Raw genomic sequence first — 24,593 nt, 5'->3', positions numbered from 1 at the left:
GATAGTCGTGGATAGATCGTGGAACAGGGCCTGGGTGGATGGTGTTTTTCTTTTATGATAAGCCGACTTTAGATAATTCCAAGGAGAGGTCGGTTGGGTACCTTGTGAAACATCGCTGACTGTCAAAGGGAATACAAAGCTTGAATAACGTCCTTCGCAGTCGGAGCACGATCATAGTCACAGTAGGCCACGGATCAGCATGTCTTCATGATGACGTACCACTGACATACTACTGACACGTACCACTGAGACACTACTGACAAGTACCCTACTGAGACACTACTGACACGTACCCTACTGAGACACTACTGACACGTACCCTACTGAGACACTACTGACACGTACCACTAAGACACTACTGACACGTACCACTGAGTCACTACTGACACGTACCACTGACACACTACTGACACGTACCCTACTGAGACACTACTGACACACTACAGGCACTACTGACACGTACCCTACTGAGTCACTACTGACACGTACCCTACTGAGTCACTACTGACACGTACCCTACTGAGTCACTACTGACACGTACCCTACTGAGTCACTACTGACACGTACCCTGCTGAGACACTACTGACACGTACCACTGAGACACTACTGACACGTACCACTGAGACACTACTGACATGTACCCTACTGAGACACTACTGACACACTACAGGCACTACTGACACGTACCCTACTGAGTCACTACTGACACGTACCCTACTGAGACACTACTGACACCTACCCTACTGAGTCACTACTGACACGTACACTACTGAGACACTACTGACACGTACCACTGAGACACTACTGACACCTACCCTACTGAGACACTACTGACACACTACAGGCACTACTGGCACGTACCACTGAGACACTACAGACACGTATCCTACCGAGACACTGCTGACATACTGCAGGCACTACTGACACACTACTGACACACTACAGGCACTACTGACACGTACCCTACTGACACACTACAGGCACTACTGACACGTACCCTACTGACACACTACAGGCACTACTGACACGTACCCTACTGAGACACTACTGACACGTACCCTACTGAGACACTACTGACACGCTACAGGCACTACTGACACGTACCCTACTGACACACTACTGACATACTACTGAGACACTACTGACACGTACCCTACTGACACGTACCCTACTGACACACTACTGACATACTACTGAGACACTACTGACACGTACCCTACTGACACACTACTGACATACTACTGAGACACTACTGACACGTACCCTACTGACACACTACAGGCACTACTGACACGTACCCTACTGAGACACTACTGACACGTACCCTACTGAGACACTACTGACACACTACAGGCACTACTGACACGTACCCTACTGACACACTACTGACATACTACTGAGACACTACTGACACGTACCCTACTGACACACTACTGACATACTACTGAGACACTACTGACACGTACCCTACTGACACACTACTGACATACTACTGAGACACTACTGACACGTACCCTACTGACACACTACAGGCACTACTGACACGTACCCTACTGAGACACTACTGACACGTACCCTACTGACACACTACTGACATACTACTGAGACACTACTGACACGTACACAACTGGCACACTTCTGACACACTACTGACGCACTACAGGCACACGACTGACACACTACTGACACACTACTGACACGTACACTACTGTCACACTTCTGACACACTACTGACACACTACTGACAAACTACTGACACTTCTGACACACTGCTGACACACTACTGTCACACTACTGACGCGCTGCTGACACGTACACTACTGTCACACTTCTGACACACTACTGACACGTACACTACTGTCACACTTCTGACACACTACTGACACACTACTGTCACACTACTGACGCACTGCTGACACGTACACTACTGACACACTACTGGCACACTTCTGACACACTACTGACACACTTCTGACACACTACTGACACACTACTGTCACACTACTGACGCACTTCTGAAACACTACTGACACACTACTGTCACACTACTGACGCACTACTGACACGTACACTACTGACACGTACACTACTGACACACTACTGACACTTACGCTACTGACACACTACTGACACTTACACTACTGACACACTACTGACGCGTACACTTCTGACACACTACTGACACTTACACTACTGACACACTACTGACGCGTACACTACTGACACACTACTGATGCGTACACTACTGACACACTACTGACGCGTACACTACTGACACACTACTGACGCGTACACTACTGACATACTACTGACGCGTACACTACTGACACACTACTGACGCGTACACTACTGACACACTACTGACGCGTACACTACTGACACACTACTGACGCGTACACTACTGACGCGTACACTACTGACACACTACTGACGCGTACACTACTGACGCGTACACTACTGACACACTACTGACGCGTACACTTCTGACACACTACTGACACGTACACTACTGTCACACTTCTGACACACTACTGACGCACTGTTGACACACTACTGATACGTACACTACTGACACGTACAATACTGTCACACTACTGTCACACTAGTGACACACTACTGACACACTGCTGACACACTACTGACACACTGCTGACAAGTACACTACTGACACACGTCTGACGCACTACTGACAGGTACACTACTTACACACTACTGACACGTACACTACAGGCACACTTCTGCCACACTACTGACAAACTACAGGAACACTACTGACTCACTTCTGACGACACTACTGGGGCACTACATGCACACTAGTGACACGTACACTACAGGCACACTTCTGACACACTACTGACACACTACAGGCACACTACTGACGCACTTCAGACATACTAATGACGCACTACAGGCACACTACTGACACACTACAGGCACACTGCTGACACACTACAGGCACACTACTGACGCACTACAGGCACACTACTGACGCACTACAGGCACACTACAGGCACACTACTGACACTACAGGCACACTACTGACGCACTACAGACATACTACTGACGCACTACTGACACACTGCTGACACACTAGAGGCACACTACTGACACACCACAGGCACACTACTGACACACCACAGGCACACTACTGACGCACTACAGGCACACTACTGACGCACTACAGGCACACTGCTGACACACTACAGGCACATTACTGACGCACTACAGGCACACTACTGACACACTACAGGCACACTAGTGACACACTACAGGCACACTACTGACACACTACAGGCACACTACTGACGCACTACAGGCATACTACTGACGCACTACAGGCACACTACAGGCACACTAGTGACACACTACAGGCACACTACTGACACACTACAGGCAGACTGCTGACGCACTACAGGCACACTACTGACGCACTACAGGCATACTACTGACGCACTACAATAGCCACATTTCTAAAATTGTATTTTATATTTGAAACATGGACTTTTGCCAAATTTCATTAACAAGGGTTATTTCCCGATATATGTGTGGTCCAGGGGGCTTCGAGGTCACGAGGTATGACATTTCCGTCCAAAACCACCTACAGGCTTTTGCCCAGTCCCGACGTGAGTTAATGGCATGGTGTGTCTCCTTCCCAAAGCCATCTTCCCTAGACAAGGGATTAACTGACATGAAAAAGTCCACCCTTGCCGAACTGCGCTAGAATTCCGTGGCACTATCGTAGCGCCACCAGAGGCTATTACTAGTTATGTCCTTACTCTCCTATTGACCACTCAGATTCCATCGATCATATTACTTGCTTCAAACAAAATGACGCCTTGTTGACGGTACAAATACTGCAAATCCTGCAGTCGACCTAAATCTGCACAGAAGTTTACACCCCGGATGTCGATTTCGTTACGCGGCTTTGACTGGACAATATATTGACTCGTTAGAGGAACCTGGACTTTTGTAGTCGGCGAACTCCCTTGCTTCGGGAACATGTCCTTAAGCAAAATACCTCTGTTTGTTACTTGGATACAAAAGAGTGTGGTGTTAATAAAAAAAACAGTGAATCCTCATAGACTCCATTATCGTGGTATACCGGATGACGTTTCCAGGGTAGACAAGGTGAAATGCTCATTCTCCCTGGAGATCCCAGATGCAACCAAAGTTTCCATATTTACCCTTGTCAAGCACCTGCGAGCAGCTGTTGAAATAGGAAGTTAGACGCTGTATAAATCAATTATTATTATGATTACATTAATGAATTGTCCTCACACGGCCCTTGTGGGCACGGAACACTGGATAACTCGAACTATGTCCGAGGATCTCCACAACGTGGAGTCAACCAAGTTTTACTGCAGGTACAGTAGCAGTTTTCTGTATTCGCCTCGGATCCATTAGCAGATCTTATGTACATATTGTAGATCAATATAACCAGGCAAGGGGTATTTCATAAGGCCATACAAATACTACTGAAACTTCAGACGGTCTGTACACAATTGAAAAATTGAATATTGCCCAAGATAAACAACTTGAGTCATAATATAAACATTTACCTAGGAATGGATTTGTGAGTGCATGGAAGAGGTGTGTTGTATATTCTGGCTCATATCATTTGCTGGTGCTTTGTTTGGTTTTTTAACACCGCACTCAGCAATCACTCAAATTTATGACGATGATATGTAAATAATCATACAGTCCAGTGATTGACATTATGAGCAGAGACGTCGGTGTGTGATGACAAGCAGACAACAAAGTCCGATCCCAAAAGTCGCCTCTTACGACCTAACAAAGGGTATTCTATCCAGGACAATCCCACAGGTGATATTATAAAGTAACAGCTGAATGCAAGAGGAAAACTCACAATCATGCTGGTATGAGACATATATCACGGCTATGATGCTGGTATTAGATGTATATCACGACTATGATACTGGAATGAGACGTATATCACGGCTATGGTGCTGGAATGAGACGTACACCACGGCTATGATGCAGCTATGAGACATACATCACGGCTATGATGCAGGTATTAGATGCATATCACGGCGATGATACTGGAATGAGATGTATATCACGGCTATGATGCTGGAATGAGACGTACACCACGGCTATGATGCAGCTATGAGACGTACATCACAGCTATGATGCAGGTATTAGATGTATATCACGGCTATGATGCAGGTATTAGACGAACATCACGGCTATGATGCAGGTATTAGATGTATATCACGGCTATGATGCAGGTATGAGACGTACATCACGGCTATGATGCAGGGATTAGATGTATATCACGGCTATGATGCAGGTATGAGACATACATCACGGCTATGATGCAGGGATTAGATGTATATCACGGCTATGATGCAGGTATGAGACGTACATCACAGCTATGATGCAGGTATTAGATGTATATCACGGCTATGATGCAGGTATTAGGCGAACATCACGGCTATGATGCAGGTATTAGATGTATATCACGGCTATGATGCAGGTATTAGATGTATATCACGGCTATGATGCAGGTATTAGACGAATATCACGGCTATGATGCAGGTATTAGATGTATATCACGGCTATGATGCAGGTATGAGACGAACATCACAGCTATGATGCAGGTATTAGATGTATATCACGGCTATGATGCAGGTATTAGGCGAACATCACGGCTATGATGCAGGTATTAGATGTATATCACGGCTATGATGCAGGTATTAGGCGAACATCACGGCTATGATGCAGGTATTAGATGTATATCACGGCTATGATGCAGGTATTAGATGTATATCACGGCTATGATGCAGGTATGAGACGTACATCACGGCTATGATGCAGGGATTAGATGTATATCACGGCTATGATGCAGGTATGAGACATACATCACGGCTATGATGCAGGTATTAGATGTATATCACAGCTATGATGCAGGTATTAGACGTACATCACGGCTATGACGAAAATACACAAGGTAATCTACATCACGGCTATGATGTAGGTATTAGACGTATATCACGGCTATGATGCAGGTATTAGACGTACATCACGGCTATGATGCAGGTATTAGATGCATATCACGGCTATGATGCAGGTATTAGATGTATATCACGGCTATGATGCAGGTATTAGATGTATATCACGGCTATGATGCAGGTATGAGACATACATCACGGCTATGATGCAGGTATTAGATGTATATCACGGCTATGATGCAGGTATGAGACATACATCACGGCTATGATGCAGGTATTAGATGTATATCACGGCTATGCTGCAGGTATGAGACGTACATCACGGCTATGATGCAGGTATTAGATGTATATCACGGCTATGATGCAGGTATTAGACGTACAATACGGCTATGATGCAGGTATTAGACGTATATCACGGCTATGATGCAGGTATTAGACGTATACCACGGCTATGATGTAGGTATTAGACGTATATCACGGCTGTGATGCAGGTATTAGACGTATATCACGGCTATGATGCAGGTATTAGACGTATATCAGGGCTATGATGCAGGTATTAGACGTATATCACAGCTATGATGCAGGTTTTAGATGTATATCACGGCTATGATGTAGGTATTAGGTGTATATCAATGCTATGATGCAGATATTAGATGTATATCACGGCTATGATGTAGGTATTAGGCGTATATCACGGCTATGATGCAGGTCTTGGTTGAGTTAAACATAGCCTGAACAGAGTGTCAGTCGCCTATCAGCTCTACATGTCAGATGGTTGCAAGATATGATGCAAGTTGGAGACTGTTACCCTGCGTGTATCATTGTAGGTAAGCAGCATGAATATTGATAAATTATACTTGATATCTGAAAACTACATCAACAAAACACTGAATATAACACTATGGTTGTGCCATATAAACGCTTTGTGTGAAGCCAACAAAAGAACGAAGCCAAACTGATATTTTGGAATCTTGTATTACAATGAGGCATCAATGATAGCAGCAATGCAAATATAAACCATATCAGACGTAAAACAGCATCAGCATACAAGATGAGGCTTTGTAGACTGTCCCTTACTACACTGATACTAATGTAATAAATACAATCATAAATACCAAGCAGGAAATATGCACCTTGGCTATACTGACGGCGATATATATACACACTGGTAAGAGCAGGAGTATACAGAGCTTGGACACAAGCAGCAGCACTGGGGAGCTAGTTCACTAGCAGGATTAACAAATAGTGAGGGATAGTGGGATAAAGCTGGACACTCCACCATAATGTCGGCAGCCATGATTAAACAAATGACAATAGAATATTCATATATTTACAAATTTTACAGTTTTCCTATAAAATAATGCCCACAAAAACTGACTCCACTTGAAGATACATTATGGTTTAAACTGTAAAACTGATATCCAGGTTAAAATCAGGAGGAAAGGAAACCTCTTGAGACATGTCTTGGGTACTTATTGATGTCTAGATTATTTATTCAATAACAAGAAAAATCTTGAAGAAAAATATTAACAAACTTCAAGTCTATTCAGCAGTATCTATACTTTGAGAGAGTTAATATCTTTATCTTATCAACGAGGGGCATCTGACTGAGCATAAACCTGCTATTAACTGGAAGCACTCAAGCAATCTCCAACAAGTGAGTTGGCCACCGCAGGATTTAGACACTGACTAGATTTATTTCTTATATGATTACTGACTGGCAAGAAAAGTTTATGTTTAACCCCTCAGTATCAAATAAATACTTAAAAGTGTCAAATTATTTCATGTATGAATATACGAAACAAAGGTCACATTTAGAGGTTGGAGACACTACAAACAGAGTGATGTTGACAAACCAAGCTCTGTAATAAGCTTGAATCTAGGATTTCAACTCACAATCAGTATATCTGGGACAAAACATAAAGTGCAACATTTTATGCCACTGGGTCCTACACTCCCACTACTGACTCAAACTAACAATAAACCTGACCCTAACACATCTATACTCTACATTTACTGATGGGGGGGGGAAATCATGACAACAGAAAATTACCAGAAGCTGAGTTCAATGTATGAAGTGCTCCATGAACCAACAAGCAATATTCAACACAAGCAATATTCAGGTATTCTATCCATAACAAATTGAATTAAAGAATATTTGTGTGTTTCGAAGAAACGCTTCATACTTGTAAAACACATGCTACACAAATGTTTGGAATCCTTCAGGCACATCATGTCAGATATGTGCTTCCTGTTTGAGGAGATCCCTTATTTCTCTCAATCAATATACATGAAGTCCTTTTCACTCCAGCTGGCTGATACACAAGCTGCAGCTGACCAGGGACCCTATGTTAATACACATGTACCAGTAGTGGACTGACAAAAAGTTGTGGAGCATGTAACAAGACAGGCTTACAGCCCTTAATGAGATACCGAGATGTTTGAAAACAATTAGGTAATATATTTTATTGAGGCTGAAGCTGTTCCCTAATGCACTGTGATTATAAAGTAACAATTATTTTTTGTGTTCACTACTTTGTTCACTTCCTGATATCTAAATGATGTTTGTTCACTTCCTGGTGTCTCAATGTTTGTTTAATTCCTGATATCTAAATGATGTTTGTTCACTTCCTCTCAATGTTTGTTTATTTCCTGATATCTAACTGTTTGTTCACTTACAGGTGTCTAAATTATGTTTGTTCACTTCCTGATATCTAAATGATGTGCTCGCTTCCTGGTGTCTAAATGATGTTTGTTCACTGCCTGGTGTCTAAATGATGTTTGTTCACTACCTGCTTGTTCCAATCATGTAAGAACAGTGTAGTTGACTCTATTCATAGTCAAGATTCACAACACAACTATGGGGTGAACAAGGCCAGATATGAATATGTACTAGATGATGCACACAAGGGAGGCAAAAAATTCAAGATGACACTAGGTGTTCATAAAACAGGTGGACCAATGCACTAGAATTACCTGAGGACTTGTGCTAAGTCTCATCATCATGACAGGTGTTTAATCTCTATCAAGTACATGAAAATATCATTTTACCCGTTTTATAACTAGATCTGAAAAAAAGATACACCATATACTAGGTAATTATCAAATGGTCTTGTCATCCTGACTCGTTTCAGCCACAGTAACCATGGAACAGGAAACAATAGCAACAATAAATGGATACAGGGGCAAAGAGGTACCAAATATAGAGGATAGTCAATAAACTACCCGAGTAACCATGGCAACTGAATGATTAAGTACCTTACACTGATTGTACGTTAACATCTGAAGCAGAAATAGGCATACTCTAAACACAAAACAAACCTCATTACTTACTACAAAAGGTGGTTAAATCTACAAAAGTGTATAAAAAACTAGTTTCCATGGCGCTGCTAAAATATATGGAAAGTGTATGTGAATTGTACTGTAGACTTTATGGCATTTTAATCAATATTTTCTGTTGATCCGTTGATGGCTAGGAATGACCCGCTGATTTACAAAAAAAAATAAATCAACTGATCATTCATCTCTTGCTGGGCTGCCACGTGCATATTTCATAACACACATTTCACCTATCAGGTGCTACCACTAATTATACCGGTAATAAATTCATTAACTGAGCATCAAGCTAATGATGACAAATACACAAGAGTAGGGTTATACCAGGAAACATGGATGACAACAAGGGAGTAGTAAACGTATTATCCACACAATCCGTAATCCGAAAATGATTTCACTGCAGGGATACTTTTTTTAAGTATCCCTGCAGAGGCCAGTGTCAGACAGCAGAGAAGAAGCCGAAGATTAGTGCCCCTTCAATGTCAAGTGCCAGGTAGGGTATTAACAAGTACCATATTTTAACATCTTTTGCTATGTTGCAGGCAGAGATAGAACTAGCGACCTTCGGCTCTCCAGACTGACAACTAATTTGATCTGTGGAGTTGATAATAATAACAAGAACAGGGGTGGAAGGTTTCCCTGCAGGCTACAGTGCATGGGTCAAGGTGATGTGGTGCAATACAGTCCATGGGCACAACTCTCCCACTGCCCCATGCTCAATGCAAATGGGCAGATTCAATGCAAGTAGATAGCCCATTGTTCTCACCCAGGTTTCCTTCAGTTAGCAGTGATAGTTGTATGGACTAAGGATGAAATTGTGTGGCCGCAAATATATTATCTCCCGCAAATTAGGACAGATGCATCAAAAACGATTTGATAGAATTGAGAGCATATTATTGCACAATCTCTCGAAACTATCCTACAAGGACATGTTTTATAAGTGAGAGATCAAATTTAATGTCACACTGGCAGTTCAGAAATGCTCTTTGTTGTTTTTTGGTAACTGTTGTTTGATGAAGTTAATAGGAAATGATGAGACAAACAGTGCCAAATACTGTCTCTCCAATACCAAATTATGTCCTTATATTATTATGAAGCTATATTACACCAAATATCAACATCTCTTAAGCAGAATCAACGAAAGTATATCCACAAATAAAAGCTTAAACTATTTAGAAAAGCTGGGTCCATCAGACAAAATCCCTTAATTCTGTGCTGTATCAGCAATGCTTCTGTACAATATATCAGCTGCAGGTGCACAACAACAAATTCAAGTCAAACACTGAGAAGGTCTCCTAACACAGTGGTGCAACATGGCCGCCACACAGAGTGGCAGTATCAGTACACAGTAGATCACTGGACTAACCTGGCCTTCAGCCAGTCGGGCATGTCTTGCTGAACACTGCAGAAGTTACCACTAACACTGCTGCTGGGATTTAAAAACCTGGCTTTTCATGTGATTCAACACCACATTTCTAGAACTATGAAGAAACTTTACAGGCAACTGATTAAGAAAAGGTAAATGAAATAAACTGATTGAGAAACTTCACTAAAATACCATTTTGTACAAATATTAATTCTTTCATACCTTACACTAAAATATGACATATACATCTAAGCAGTTTATATAAACATCGAAGATACAAACATGTAATACGGTTTGTAAGAAAAAATCATTTTCATGTCATTTGTTCCATCCTACAAACATGTTTTCATACTTAACAATGCCTAGGCCATCCCAGGTGTAGATGATGCTAACTGTTTGAGAAGACCCTTCACCAAAACAGTCTGTGTCTTCACACAATAGCTCACAGCCAGGAGGTGCTGCGGTCATCTAAATGTTGCTAGTTTGTTTGTTGATTAACGTCGCACTCAGCAATATACCAGCTATATGAAGACTGTCTGTAAATAATCAAGTCTGGACTAGACAATCCAGTGATGAGCATCGATCTACATAGTTTGGACACAATGACATGCATCAACCCGGTCAATGAGCCCGACCACTCGATCCCACTAGTCGCCTACCACGTACCATGTTTACTGATCTTAAAAGTTAGATGAAAATGCCGATATCATCATTGAAAACACTTCTAAAGACTTTTGGAATGGTCATATATTGCCTTTGGGTCATCTCTGTGAATGCTGTGAATGCCTTTAATCCTGAGCAGTAGAGAGGATGCAGTTAAGTGGCTGCAGTTGTTGGTGGCTATAGATGCAGTCTGTAGATGCAGACAGGACACTGTCCTGATGACTACCTTCATGCACACATAGGCAATCTCTGTCTCACAAACTCAGGCAAGTCCAGGACCAGCGCTTGTCACGGCTGTTGTTGCTTAGCTCACCAAACATGGCCATGACAAAATGAGCAGCACTTAGTGTTCTATAACATACACAAAGAGAGTTCAGACAGAACATCTTGATGATCAACCATCCTCAAATAACGCACAAGAAATGTGTTCCTCTCTCATACAAAACAGACAAAAACTGTAGAAATTCTACATTTGTTGCTAGCCTATGTGGGGAACATACTCCTTTCTTCTTTGAACAGACTGACAACCTATTTGCCGAAGTCCCGATGTTCATGGCTGGGGGAATATATTCCTTTCTTCTTTGAACAGACTGACAACGTAGTTGCCAAAGTTCCAACGTTCATGGCTGGGGGAACATATTCCTGTCTTACAAACACATACATGAGAATTAAGATGTCTGTTATTCCGTTTGTTCTGACCAACACAGCAGGAACACATTGCTCTCTCGTTTCTCAAACATGGCCATGACTGTAACAAAGTGAGCAGCATCTACCATCACATGAAGCCCCCCACCGAGAGGACGTCAAAACAAATGTCACACACCCGCACAGGCTTACTGAGATTGAACTTTATTATAGGCATGTCCTTGCTTGAGCACTTGGAACACAACAGGCGCCCACAATGACGACTGAAACAGATAAAGCATTGGCTCAAACTACATATTCTCAACATATTCAGATCAATAAACCAGATGTCTATCATCAGCAACTGATTGTAGTTTTAAACCAAGTTCAGCACAAATTCCAACATTGTCTGCCATGTGTAAGTAATCAAGTCGGGGACAGGAAAACACTATCCGGGGTTAATGAAATCTTTATGCAGAGAGAAATCGTATCTGAGTTAAGTTAGATTTTAGTGAGATTGTATCTTGTCATATCAACAACTGTTTCTCTTCTGGCATGTCTGCTGGTTAGAGAAGTTTATAAACCTTATAAATTTCTGGTGTAATCGATAAATAGCCTTGAAATATTTCAGTTGTACTAGAGTTTGTCAGCATAATGTAGGAGGACCGCCCCACGTAACGAGTCTTAGATGTTCACGACTTGTGGATTGTTTGTTGTATAACGCTGCCCTCAGCAATATTCCAGCTATATTACGGCGGTCTGTAAACAGTCAAATCTGGGCTGACAATCCAGTGATTGACATCATGAGCATCGATCTACGCAAGTGGGATACATATCAGCAGAGCCTGACCACCCAATCCCCTTAGTCTTACAACAAGTATGGGTTGCTGAGGACCAACTCTTGGTTCTGCAAAACTCATACTTTCATACCTTAACATAGACTTACGACTGCCGTAGAGCCAAGGATGTTGTGTACAACAGCACCCTGGTTATATAGCGGCCAGTTTGTTAGTTGTGCAGTGATGTCCACTTACCAGTGATGTTTCCTAGTTTTAATACTGAACTTCACCCCACACTCCAGGCAGATTTCACCCTCACTCCATGGGGGCTCCTTCGACAGCATATCTGCAGGCAAAAAACATTGGTTATCACATCTCCCCCAGCTCACTATGACCACAACAATAGCCAGGCCACTTTTGTTATTTTGTGATGTTTACAACACCACTTCGTGAAAATAACCCAACGTGCATTATACACCTTCTGGGTAGAATCACGATGCATACTAACGTATGCCCGAGACGCCCGACGAGAAAAACCTTTACTCCTCAGACGCTCGATGACAACATCCACGCGTGCAGATTGAACTGCCCTGCGTTTGGATGAAGGTGTGAGGGTGGATCAGGAGACCCTGGTCTCACAGGCAGTGGAAGTGGCGACTGCGTGACCTGGGTCAGCAAGTCGGGGTACCACGATCTGTTCGGCCACATGGGCGCGATCAGTAACATTCGACAGCGAACTCCTCGGAGCCGGCTTAGAATGAGTGGTATCAGCGCCGTCGGTGGGTAAGCATAAGCGTCCATGCCCGTGCAGTCTAACGTGAGGGCATCGTGATCGATGGCCCTCAGGTCCAGGACTGGTGATACAAACAACGGGAGTTGATTGTTGAACCTGGTTGCGAACAGGTCGACCATCGGACGAACCAAACGTTCGCACAGCCACTGAAACACTACTGGGTTGAGCATCCACTCTGTGGGGCTCGGAGCCGAGGCCTCGATAGAGCGTCGGCAAGTACGTTCCGCCCCCCATGGATGTGACGGGCACGTACCTGGCATGGGACACTGTCCACCAGAGCGTAAGAACTCGAACATGAGATCGAGTAGCGAGTGACTGTGGGTTCCCCCCAGTTTGTTCACATAGGACACTAACGTCGTGTTGTCAGTCGCCAGCATGCGCCGGGCGTCGACGAGACGATGCTCCCAGTGATTGACTGCGTTGATCACTGCCTTGAACTCGAAACAATTGATGTGAAGACCTAGTTCGTCTAGACACCACAGCCCCGAGCTCACCTCCCCCTCTAGATGGGCGCCGCAGCCCACTAGAGAGGCATCTGTAAACAGGTTCAACGTGGCCCGGTAGGGACGCATAGAGACTCCTGATAAGACTTTGTAAGGGACCGTCAACCACTCCAGATGCGGTCGGAGCCGATGTTTGAGGGCGACGGTCACACTGTTCTCCTCCTGTGCCAACAACTGGATTAAAAACCATTGCAGCCGGCGGAGTTGGAGACGACCCCGTTCAGTGCAGTCCTGGGCTGACACAAGTAGCCCTTACAGCTGTTCCCAAAAGTGAACAGTCTGTTGCACCGCTAAGACTTTGGCAATCATCGCCTGAAAGAGGCGATGGGTCACCGTGTCAAACCGACCTCCGATGAACTTCAAGTTCTGTGAGGGGGTTAACTCGCTCTTGGGGAGATTGACAATCCACCCCAATTGCTCCAAGAGCCGAAGTGCGAAATCTAGATGACAAGACAGCACGTCCGTCATTAGATTTGCTACTAGCGAGCCGTCCAGGTACGCGAAGTACCTGACACCTCTCCTGTGGAGGAACCCCACTATGGGGTTTGTTAACCGGGTGAACAGCCAGGGAGCGGACGAAAGACCGAATGGGAGTACAACCAACTCGTAGTGCCTGCCTTGAAAGACAAACCTGAGATACTTGCGATGGTCCAAGTGAATCGGAACATGCAGATAAGCATCCTTCAGGTCGATCGAAGCGAGCCAGTCGGCCGGCGTGATCAGAATCCCTCCAATGAGAGTCACCTGGAGCGGCACTTGCCGTGATGACTTGGGCTTCCCCCAGTTCCCCTTCTTCCCGTGAAAGGGCTGCTGATTGCCCTAACCGGAGCCCTCGGGGCGGGACTTCTTCCCGGAGGAAGAAGAACACGAACCCTTAGACCTATCGGCCGCAGCATCCTGGGGCGTGCTCCCCTTAGGAGCGGCACCCAGGCGTTTATGCAGGGACCCCACAAGATCAAGTGTGTGCCGAGAGGCCTCGGCAGACACAGCAGCCTGTTGTTCCTTCAGAACCCCAGGGATCTTATTATTGAAAAGGGTCCGCACAGACCAAGGCTGCAAAAGGAGCATTTCCTGGTTGGCAGCGTCCAACCCCGAGGCAGCAAGATACGAAAGGTGCCTGAGAATATGGCACGTGCCGGAAATAAAGGCCGAAGCCCCGGCAACATACTCCAGGGAAGCATATAAACCGAGCAGGCAGCTGTAAATGCGCTGGTCACGGTCCGTGGGAGAACCTTCGACCAGACTGGCCGCTGCAGCCAAGTAAGTGTCTCCGTGATACATGGCAAGCATGGAGTGCCGAGCGAGGGTGTCTAGCTGCTGCAAGGTAGCTTGCGTTACCGTAGCAGCCGGTGGGGCACAGACACCCAACCGCTCAACATGGGCCTCCACGGTAGGACCAGCCTCGGGAAAGGCATGGTCATTTACCGGGAATGAACCCTTTCTCCACGATGGTGGAAGGCCAAGCAAGGCTTGATCCTGCGCAGCAAGGTTGATGTGGGGAAAGTCTTGTCGGAAGACTCATCGTATGCCTCGGAGAAACCTACAGAGCCGTGGATTCCCCGCAGTACCGGCAGGGGCTTGGGCATGTCCTCAAAGAGGTCATTAACCATGGCCACAGGGACGGAACAGCCAGCGGCCTATCCTGAGATAAGGCTGCCAGTTTGGAGTCCACAAGTTTGGAAAGCAATGCAGCGAGGGAATCCCCGGACAGCCTGAGGGCCGCCAAGGGATCCGCCGCAGCTGGAGGTGGTCCCCGCAAGGGGACCCCGACCGGACGAGCCGGCCACCACAGGGGTGGAAACCGACTGCACATACAGCTGGTAGGGCTCTGAAGACGCAGGCCCCAGACAGTCGCACAGGACACACCGGTTGTCCCCGCAAGGAACCCTTGGGAGACAACAGCCTCGGTATAACAGTGGTAACGTATTACTTAATGTAATCTAACATTATTTTGAATTCTTTAAGTTTGCTTCAAGAAAGACCTATTCATAAAAGAAAAGATCAGCTTGTTTATCACAAAGTAACAAGGAAGGAGAGTAAGTCTTCCAACAATCAGTGTGCATTCAATAACCACATTCTACTCAACACAATCAAAATATAACTACAATATAAATGGCACAAAAAAAAAAAAAAAAGAATCACAATTTCAACAACAAATGTTAGAAACTCACCTAACAACTTGAACAGCAACTGTTTGGTGGCAACTGGAGCATTGAAAATACTGAGACCTTGTTTGTTGATGATACCAAAGCAAGCCCCAGCCCGGACCAGAGCTCGACAGAGGTTGCCATTGCCATTACAATAAGCCAACAACAAGGCTGAAAGAACAACATAAACAAGCTCTTGGTTCCAGCAAAGTAACACTTCTTCAAGATAACGAGTAATGGGGGATCGTGGTAAAGGAGGTGATGTAGTGAAGTTGTAGAAGGTTACATAAAGCAGAGATTATTAAGAGATTAGTAATTCCAGGGGTGTGGAAATAATACAAATAGAGCCATCTGAACTTTCCTGGAATATTTGCACAAACCTATTGCAATGGTCCAAAAGGGGGAACAAGAATATGCAAACATCCATAACAAATGTTTTTTTTGTTTTAGGCTGTAGTCAACAAGTGACCAGCAATAGGACAGCTCCCTGTACAAGCTTTGAGATGGTACCAGTACTTGATAGCCATCAGAGCATAATCAACATCACACATAGTGTCATGGGCAATCAGGACAAATAATAAAGGTAGCATATGTGTAAGCATTTTATGTAAAAGTATGTGTCTACATTGTTAAGATGTGAGTGTGGGCATGTACATACATGTTCAATTTCTAAGTTTGACTGACCATCCTGTGTCAGTGTCAGTGACCTACCTGTGTAAGTGTGAGTGACCTACCTGTGTAAGTGTGAGGGACCTGTCTGTGTAAGTGTGAGTGACCTACCCATGTAAGTGTGAGTGACCTACCCGTGTAAGTGTGAGTGACCTACCTGTGTAAGTGTGAGTGACCTACCCATGTAAGTGTGAGTGACCTACCCGTGTAAGTGTGAGTGACCTACCTGTGTAAGTGTGAGTGACCTACCTGTGTAAGTGTGAGTGTCCTATCTGTGTCAGTGTGAGTGACCTACCTGTGTAAGTGTGAGTGACCTACCTGTGTAAGTGTGAGTGACCTACCTGTGTAAGTGTGAGTGTCCTATCTGTGTGAGTGTGAGTGACCTACCTGTGTCAGTGTGAGTGACCTACCTGTGTAAGTGCGAGTGACCTACCTGTGTAAGTGTGAGTGTCCTACCTGTGTAAGTGTTAGTGACCTACCTGTGTAAGTGTGAGTGACCTGCCTGTGTAAGTGTGCGTGACCTATCTGTGTAAGTGGGAGTGACTTGCCTGTGTAAGTGTGATTGACCTACCCGTGTAAGTGTAAGTGACCTACCTGTTTAAGTGTATGTGACCTTCCTGTGTAAGTGTGAGGGACCTGTCTGTGTAAGTGTGAGTGACCGACCTGTGTAAATGTGAGTGACCTACCTGTGTAAGTGTGAGTGACTTGCCTGTGTAAGTGTGATTGACCTACCCGTGTAAGTGTGAGTGACCTGCCTGTGTAAGTGTGAGTGACCTACCTGTGTAAGTGTGAGTGACCTACCTGTGTAAGTGTGAGTGACCTGCCTGTGTAAGTGTGCGTGACCTATCTGTATGAGTGACCGACCTGTGTAAATGTGAGTGACCTACCTGTGTAAGTGTGAGTGACTTGCCTGTGTAAGTGTGATTGACCTACCCGTGTAAGTGTGAGTGACCTGCCTGTGTAAGTGTGAGTGACCTACCTGTGTAAGTGTGAGTGACCGACCCTTGTCAGTGTGAGTGACCTCCCTGTGTAAGTGGGAGAGTGACCTACCTGTGTAAGTGGGAGTGACCTACCTGTGTAAGTGTGAGTGTCCTACCCATGTAAGTGTGAGTGACCTACCTGTGTAAGTGTGAGTGACCTACCTGTGTAAGTGTGAGTGACCTACCTGTGTAAAAGTGAGTGTCCTACCTGTGTAAGTGTGAGTGACCTACCCATGTAAGTGTGAGTGACCTACCTGTGTAAGTGTGAGTGACCTACCTGTGTAAGTGTAAGTGACCTACCTGTGTAAGTGTGAGGGACCTGTCTGTGTAAGTGTGAGGGACCTACCTGTGTAAGTGTGAGGGACCTGTCCGTGTAAGTGTAAGTGACCTACCTGTTTATGTGTATGTGACCTTCCTGTGTAAGTGTGAGGGACCTGTCTGTGTGAGTGTGAGTGACCTACCTGTGTAAATGTGAGTGACCTGCCTGTGTGAGTGAGAGTGACCTACCTGTGTAAATGTGATTGACCTGCCTGTGTGAGTGTGAGTGACCATCCTGTGTCAGTGTGAGTGACCTACCTGTGTAAGTGTGAGTGACCTACCTGTGTAAGTGTGAGGGACCTGTCTGTGTAAGTGTGAGTGACCTACCCATGTAAGTGTGAGTGACCTACCCTTAAAGTGGGAGTGACCTACCTGTGTAAGTGTGAGTGTCCTACCCATGTAAGTGTGAGTGACCTACCTGTGTAAGTGTGAGTGACCTACCTGTGTAAGTGTGAGTGACCTACCTGTGTAAAAGTGAGTGTCCTACCCATGTAAGTGTGAGTGACCTACCCATGTAAGTGTGAGTGACCTACCTGTGTAAGTGTGAGTGACCTACCTGTGTAAGTGTAAGTGACCTACCTGTGTAAGTGTGAGGGACCTGTCTGTGTAAGTGTGAGTGACCTACCTGTGTAAGTGTGAGGGACCTGTCCGTGTAAGTGTAAGTGACCTACCTGTTTATGTGTATGTGACCTTCCTGTGTAAGTGTGAGGGACCTGTCTGTGTGAGTGTGAGTGACCTACCTGTGTAAATGTGAGTGACCTGCCTGTGTGAGTGAGAGTGACCTACCTGTGTAAATGTGATTGACCTGCCTGTGTGAGTGTGAGTGACCATCCTGTGTAAGTGTGAGTGACCTACCTGTGTAAGTGTGAGTGACCTACCTGTGTAAGTGTGAGGGACCTGTCTGTGTAAGTGTGAGTGACCTACCCGTGTAAGTGTGAGTGACCTACCCGTAAAGTGTGATTGACCTACCTGTGTAAGTGTGAGTGACCTACCCATGTAAGTGTGAGTGACCTACCCGTGTAAGTGTGAGTGACCTACCTATGTAAGTGTGAGTGACCTACCTGTGTAAGTGTGAGTGACCTACCCGTGTAAGTGTGAGTGACCTACCTGTGTAAGTGTGAGTGACCTACCCATGTAAGTGTGAGTGACCTACCCATGTAAGTGTGAGTGACCTACCTGTGTAAGTGTGAGTGACCTACCCATGTAAGTGTGAGTGACCTACCCGTGTAAGTATGAGTGACCTACCTGTGTTACCCTCTGTGTCAGGTCTGTTGATGTTGTATTCTGGCATGGTTTCTCTGAACAGTTCAAAGATGGCGGCAGCATTGTCCCTCCCATACTGCCCCAGTATATGGAGCGGGTTCTGACCCCTGTAGCATACATGATAATATACATGACACAATCACATCATGATTCATGGCAAGACATTTGAGTGTTTCATATCAAACATCAAATTATCAGCTGTATGTGACCATATTTTGCACTCAAAGGCAATTTAAAACTAATAATCAGCTTAGTCAACAGAACCAATGAAATCAGTATCGGTACACAGAGATTGAACACTACCAAATATTGACAGTTAGCTATAAGAGAAAAGAGCTTTTTTAAAGAGATACATGAAAAATGTACAGTACAATGTTGATGACGGGCAAAGTGCACAAGCATAGGACTTTGACATTGACTTAAAAAGCAGTGATGCACATAAAAGAGGGAATTTATTAACTTTTTTATTATAATAAAAAAGTTGACATTCATTAATTCTATCTTACACAAGCTTAGTAAAACAATATTGGACTTCTAGAAATAGAAAAGGACAAACTTGAAATCGATTATTTCTTCAGCAACAAACGTAGCAGTATGGCAGCCAAATGCAAAAAAAAATCCTTGAATGATTATTTCCTTATTATATGATACATCTGACAATGTACAAGATGAGTGAGGCGCTACTCACTTGGCATTGAGGGTCTCAGCATTGATCCGGCTCTCAGTTAGAAGTACCTTGACTGTGTTAAGGTTCCCCTGTTGGACCGCTAAGTGCAGGGCTGTGGACAGACATAGGATGTACAGTATCTGCACCTTGTTACCTCCAGTGTCAATGTCAGATCATAGTGTAGATAACGTGACACACATCAGCAGCAGGGTGTACAGGGGTCTACAAGTGCAGTGGGTCAGTGAACATTACGAGAGCACATTCATCTTTGTCATGATGACTTATTTTCGGTGCAATAACTGTACATGACAATCAGCTCTATCTTGTGACCGCCATTGGAGTGTGGTAACTTGAAATGAGAACAAAGGTGAACTGTGATGTGAGAAGCAGGTCATGACATCGTTGCAGGCAAACTGTATGTGTTTTTACACCACAGTGTCTGAACGAGTGATAGCTACATTCTATGTCTTGGGATATATTGTAGACTAACAGCCATCTCTCAGGATTCACAGATTATTGTAGACATGGCTGTGTCTAACCATGGCAATGGCGAAAGAAAATAACATCCATTGCCCAAAATTTGTAACCAAAATGTCTCCCATATCTCAGTTATTATTTATTTCTAGAACAAAAATACATGCTGCATCGCTATGCTCGATGTTGAAAGTAGAAGGATATTTGCAAATTGTATCAAAGACAAGCTCATCAGTGACCATTATTGACATATTCATCCAGCTACATACCATTATGGACATATTCGTCCAGCTACATACCATTATGGACATATTCATCCAGCTATATGGACATATTCATCTACCTACATACCAGTAGGGAGATATTCATCCAGCTGCATACCATTATGGACATATTCATCTAGCTACATACCAGTAGGGAGATATTCATCCAGCTACATACCATTATGGACATATTCATCCAGCTACATACCATTATGGACATATTCATCCAGCTACATACCATTATGGACATATTCATCCAGCTACATACCATTCTGAAGATATTCATCCAGCTACATACCATTATGGACATATTCATCCAGCTGCATACCATTATGGACATATTCATCCAGCTACATACCATTATGGACATATTCATCCAGCTACATACCATTATGGACATATTCATCCAGCTACATACCATTATGGACATATTCATCCAGCTACATACCATTATGGACATATTCATCCAGCTACATACCATTATGGACATATTCATCCAGCTACATACCATTATGGACATATTCATCCAGCTACATACCATTAGGGAGATATTCATCCAGCCACATACCATTATTGAGATTTTCATCAACAGCATCAAAATCTATTCCATTCTCCAGTAATACTGAGCAGATGGAGGCATGGTCATTGCCTGCAGCTAGGTGTAGGCAGGTCTCTGCTGCCTTTGTCACCTCATTGACAGATGCTCCAGCTAGTATCTGAAGAAGGCCATGTGATGCATGTTATCATCAGACTGCTAGTCAGTTAAACAAGTCAGTTAAAGAGTAAATTAAGTCATGGAAAAGAGAGGAAATAAGTAAGAAAGGGGAAAGAGAGAAAGTAAAGTAAGAAAGGGAAAAGAGAGAAAGGAAAGAATGTCAGCGAAAATAGAGAAAGTAAAGTAAGTCAAGGAAAAGAGAGAAAGTAAAGCAAGGAAGGGAAAAGAAAGATAGTAAAGAAAGAAAGGGAAAAGAGAGGAAGTAAAGTAAGAAAGGGAAAAGAGAGAAAGTAAAGTAAGAAAATGAAAAGAGAGAAAGTAAAGTAAGAAAGGGAAAAGAGAGAAAGCAAAGTAAGAAAGGGAAAAGAGAGAAAGTAAAGTAAGAAAGGGAAAAGAGAAAAAGTAAAGTAAGGAAAGGAAAAGAAAGATAGTAAAGTAAGTCAGGGAAAAGTAAAGTAAGAAAGGGAAAAGAGAGATGGTAAAGTAAGGAAGGGAAAGAGAGAAAGTAAAGTAAGAAAGGGAAAAGCAAGATAGTAAAGTAAGAAAGGGAAATGAGAGAAAGTACAGTAAGTCAGGGAAAAGAGAGATGGTAAAGTATATCAGGGAAAAGAGAGAAAGTAAAGTAAGAAAGGGAAAAGAGAAAAAGTAAAGTAAGAAAGGGAAAAGAAGGATAGTAAAGTAAGAAAGGGAAAAGAGAGAAAGTAAAGTAAGTCAGGGAAAAGAGAGATGGTAAAGTAAGTAAGGGAAAGAGAGAAAGTAAAGTAAGAAAGGGAAAAAGAGAAAAAGTAAAGTAAGGAAAGGAAAAGAAAGATAGTAAAGTAAGTCAGGGAAAAGAGAAAAAGTAAAGTAAGAAAGGGAGAAGAAAAATAGTAAAGTAAGAAAGGGAAAAGAAAGAAAATTAAGTAAGTCAAGGAAAAGAGAGAGAGAGTAAAGTAAGTCAGGGAAAAGAGAGATGGTAAAGTAAGGAGGGGAAAAGAGAGATGGTAAAGTAAGGAAGGGAAACTAGAGATGGTAAAGTAAGGAGGGGAAAAGAGAGATGGTTAAGTAAGGAAGGGAAAGAGAGAAAGTAAAGTAAGAAAGGGAAAAGAGAGAAAGTAAAGTAAGAAAGGGAAAAAAGAAAAAGTAAAGTAAGGAAAGGAAAAGAAAGATAGTAAAGTAAGTCAGGGAAAAGAGAAAAAAAAAGAAGTAAGAAAGGGAAAAGAAAAATAGTAAAGTAAGAAAGGGAAAAGAGAGAAAATAAAGTAAGTCAAGGAAAAGAGAGAGAGTAAAGTAAGTCAGGGAAAAGAGAGATGGTAAAGTAAGAAAGGGAAAAGAAAGAAAGTAAAGTAAGAAAGGGAAAAGAGAGATGGTAAAGTAAGGAGGGGAAAAGAGAGATGGTAAAGTAAGGAAAGGAAAAGAGAGATGGTAAAGTAAGGAAGGGAAAAGAGAGAAAGTAAAATAAGGAAAGGAAAAGAGAGATGGTAAAGTAAGGAAGGGAAAAGAGACGAAAGTAAAGTAAGAAAGGGAAAGGGAAAAGAGAAAAGGTAAAGTAAGGAAGGGAAAAGAAAGATAGTAAAGTAAGTCAGGGAAACGAGAGATGGTAAAGTAAGGGAGGGAAACGAGAGACTGTAAAGTAAGGAAGGGAAAAGAGAGATGGTAAAGTAAGGAAGGGAAACTAGAGATGGTAAAGTAAGGAAGGGAAACCAGAGATGGTAAAGTAAGGAGGGGAAAAGAGAGGTGGTAAAGTAAGGAAGGGAAAAGAGAGATGGTAAAGTAAGGAAGGGAAACAAGAGATGGTAAAGTCAGGAAGGGAAACGAGAGATGGTAAAGTAAGGAAGGGAAAAGAGAGAAAGTAAAGTAAGGAAAGGAAAAGAGAGATGGTAAAGTAAGGAAGGGAAAAGAGACAAAAGTAAAGTAAGAAAGGGAAAAGAGAAAAGGTAAAGTAAGGAAGGGAAAAGAAAGATAGTAAAGTAAGTCAGGGAAACGAGAGATGGTAAAGTAAGGGAGGGAAACGAGAGACTGTAAAGTAAGGAAGGGAAAAGAGAGATGGTAAAGTAAGGAAGGGAAACTAGAGATGGTAAAGTAAGGAAGGGAAACTAGAGATGGTAAAGTAAGGAGGGGAAAAGAGAGATGGTAAAGTAAGGAAGGGAAAAGAGAGATGGTAAAGTAAGGAGGGGAAAAGAGAGATGGTAAAGTAAGGAAGGGAAACTAGAGATAGTAAAGCAAGGAGGGGAAAAGAGAGATGGTAAAGTAAGGAAGGGAAAAGAGAGATGGTAAAGTAAGGAGGGGAAACTAGAGATGGTAAAGTAAGGAAGGGAAACGAGAGATGGTAAAGTAAGAAAGGGAAACCAGAGATGGTAAAGTCAGGAAGGGAAAAGAGAGATGGTAAAGTAAGGAAGGGAAAAGAGAGATGGTAAAGTAAGGAGGGGAAACAAGAGATGGTAAAGTAAGGAGGGGAAACCAGAGATGGTAAAGTAAGAAAGGGAAACCAGAGATGGTAAAGTAAGGAAGGGAAACCAGAGATGGTAAAGTCAGGAAGGGAAACCAGAGATGGTAAAGTAAGGAAGGGAAACCAGAGATGGTAAAGTCAGGAAGGGAAACCAGAGATGGTAAAGTCAGGAAGGGAAACCAGAGATGGTAAAGTAAGGAAGGGAAACCAGAGATGGTAAAGTCAGGAAGGGAAACCAGAGATGGTAAAGTAAGGAAGGGAAACAAGAGATGGTAAAGTCAGGAAGGGAAACCAGAGATGGTAAAGTAAGAAAGGGAAATCAGAGATGGTAAAGTAAGGAAGGGAAACCAGAGATGGTAAAGTAAGGAAGGGAAACCAGAGATGGTAAAGTAAGGAAGGGAAAAGAGAGATGGTAAAGTAAGGAAGGGAAACAAGAGATGGTAAAGTAAGGAAGGGAAACAAGAGATGGTAAAGTAAGGAGGGGAAACAAGAGATGGTAAATTAAGGAGGGGAAAAGGGAGATGGTAAAGTAAGGAAGGGAAACGAAAGAGATGGTAAAGTAAGGAGGGGAAAAGAGAGATGGTAAAGTAAGAAAGGGAAACGAGAGATGGTAAAGTAAGGAAAGGAAAAGAG

At 43.5% G+C, this 24,593-nt stretch overlaps 1 protein-coding gene across 1 annotated transcript in view; it reads right to left on the bottom strand.

Annotated features, from left to right (window-relative positions):
* Nucleotides 1–6,963: 6,963 nt before the first annotated feature.
* Nucleotides 6,964–24,593, bottom strand: part of LOC139456442 (rabankyrin-5-like) — a 52,377-nt gene continuing 34,747 nt past the window's right edge. Inside the window, exons 17-22 of the mRNA XM_071238154.1 lie at nucleotides 21,386–21,533; nucleotides 20,102–20,192; nucleotides 19,396–19,520; nucleotides 16,208–16,354; nucleotides 12,996–13,086; nucleotides 6,964–12,245 (exon numbers count right to left, since the gene is read on the bottom strand). Of these exons, the coding sequence (XP_071094255.1) occupies nucleotides 12,113–12,245; nucleotides 12,996–13,086; nucleotides 16,208–16,354; nucleotides 19,396–19,520; nucleotides 20,102–20,192; nucleotides 21,386–21,533 (735 nt within the window). The 3' untranslated portion in view covers nucleotides 6,964–12,112. The remainder of the gene's footprint in view (nucleotides 12,246–12,995; nucleotides 13,087–16,207; nucleotides 16,355–19,395; nucleotides 19,521–20,101; nucleotides 20,193–21,385; nucleotides 21,534–24,593) is intronic.

The sequence above is a fragment of the Haliotis cracherodii genome, unplaced genomic scaffold (genome assembly GCF_022045235.1).
Source record: "Haliotis cracherodii isolate W230 unplaced genomic scaffold, xgHalCrac1.p SCAF_11, whole genome shotgun sequence".
In the NCBI taxonomy this organism is placed as follows: domain Eukaryota; kingdom Metazoa; phylum Mollusca; class Gastropoda; order Lepetellida; family Haliotidae; genus Haliotis; species Haliotis cracherodii.
This window is presented reverse-complemented; position numbering and strand designations above follow the sequence as displayed.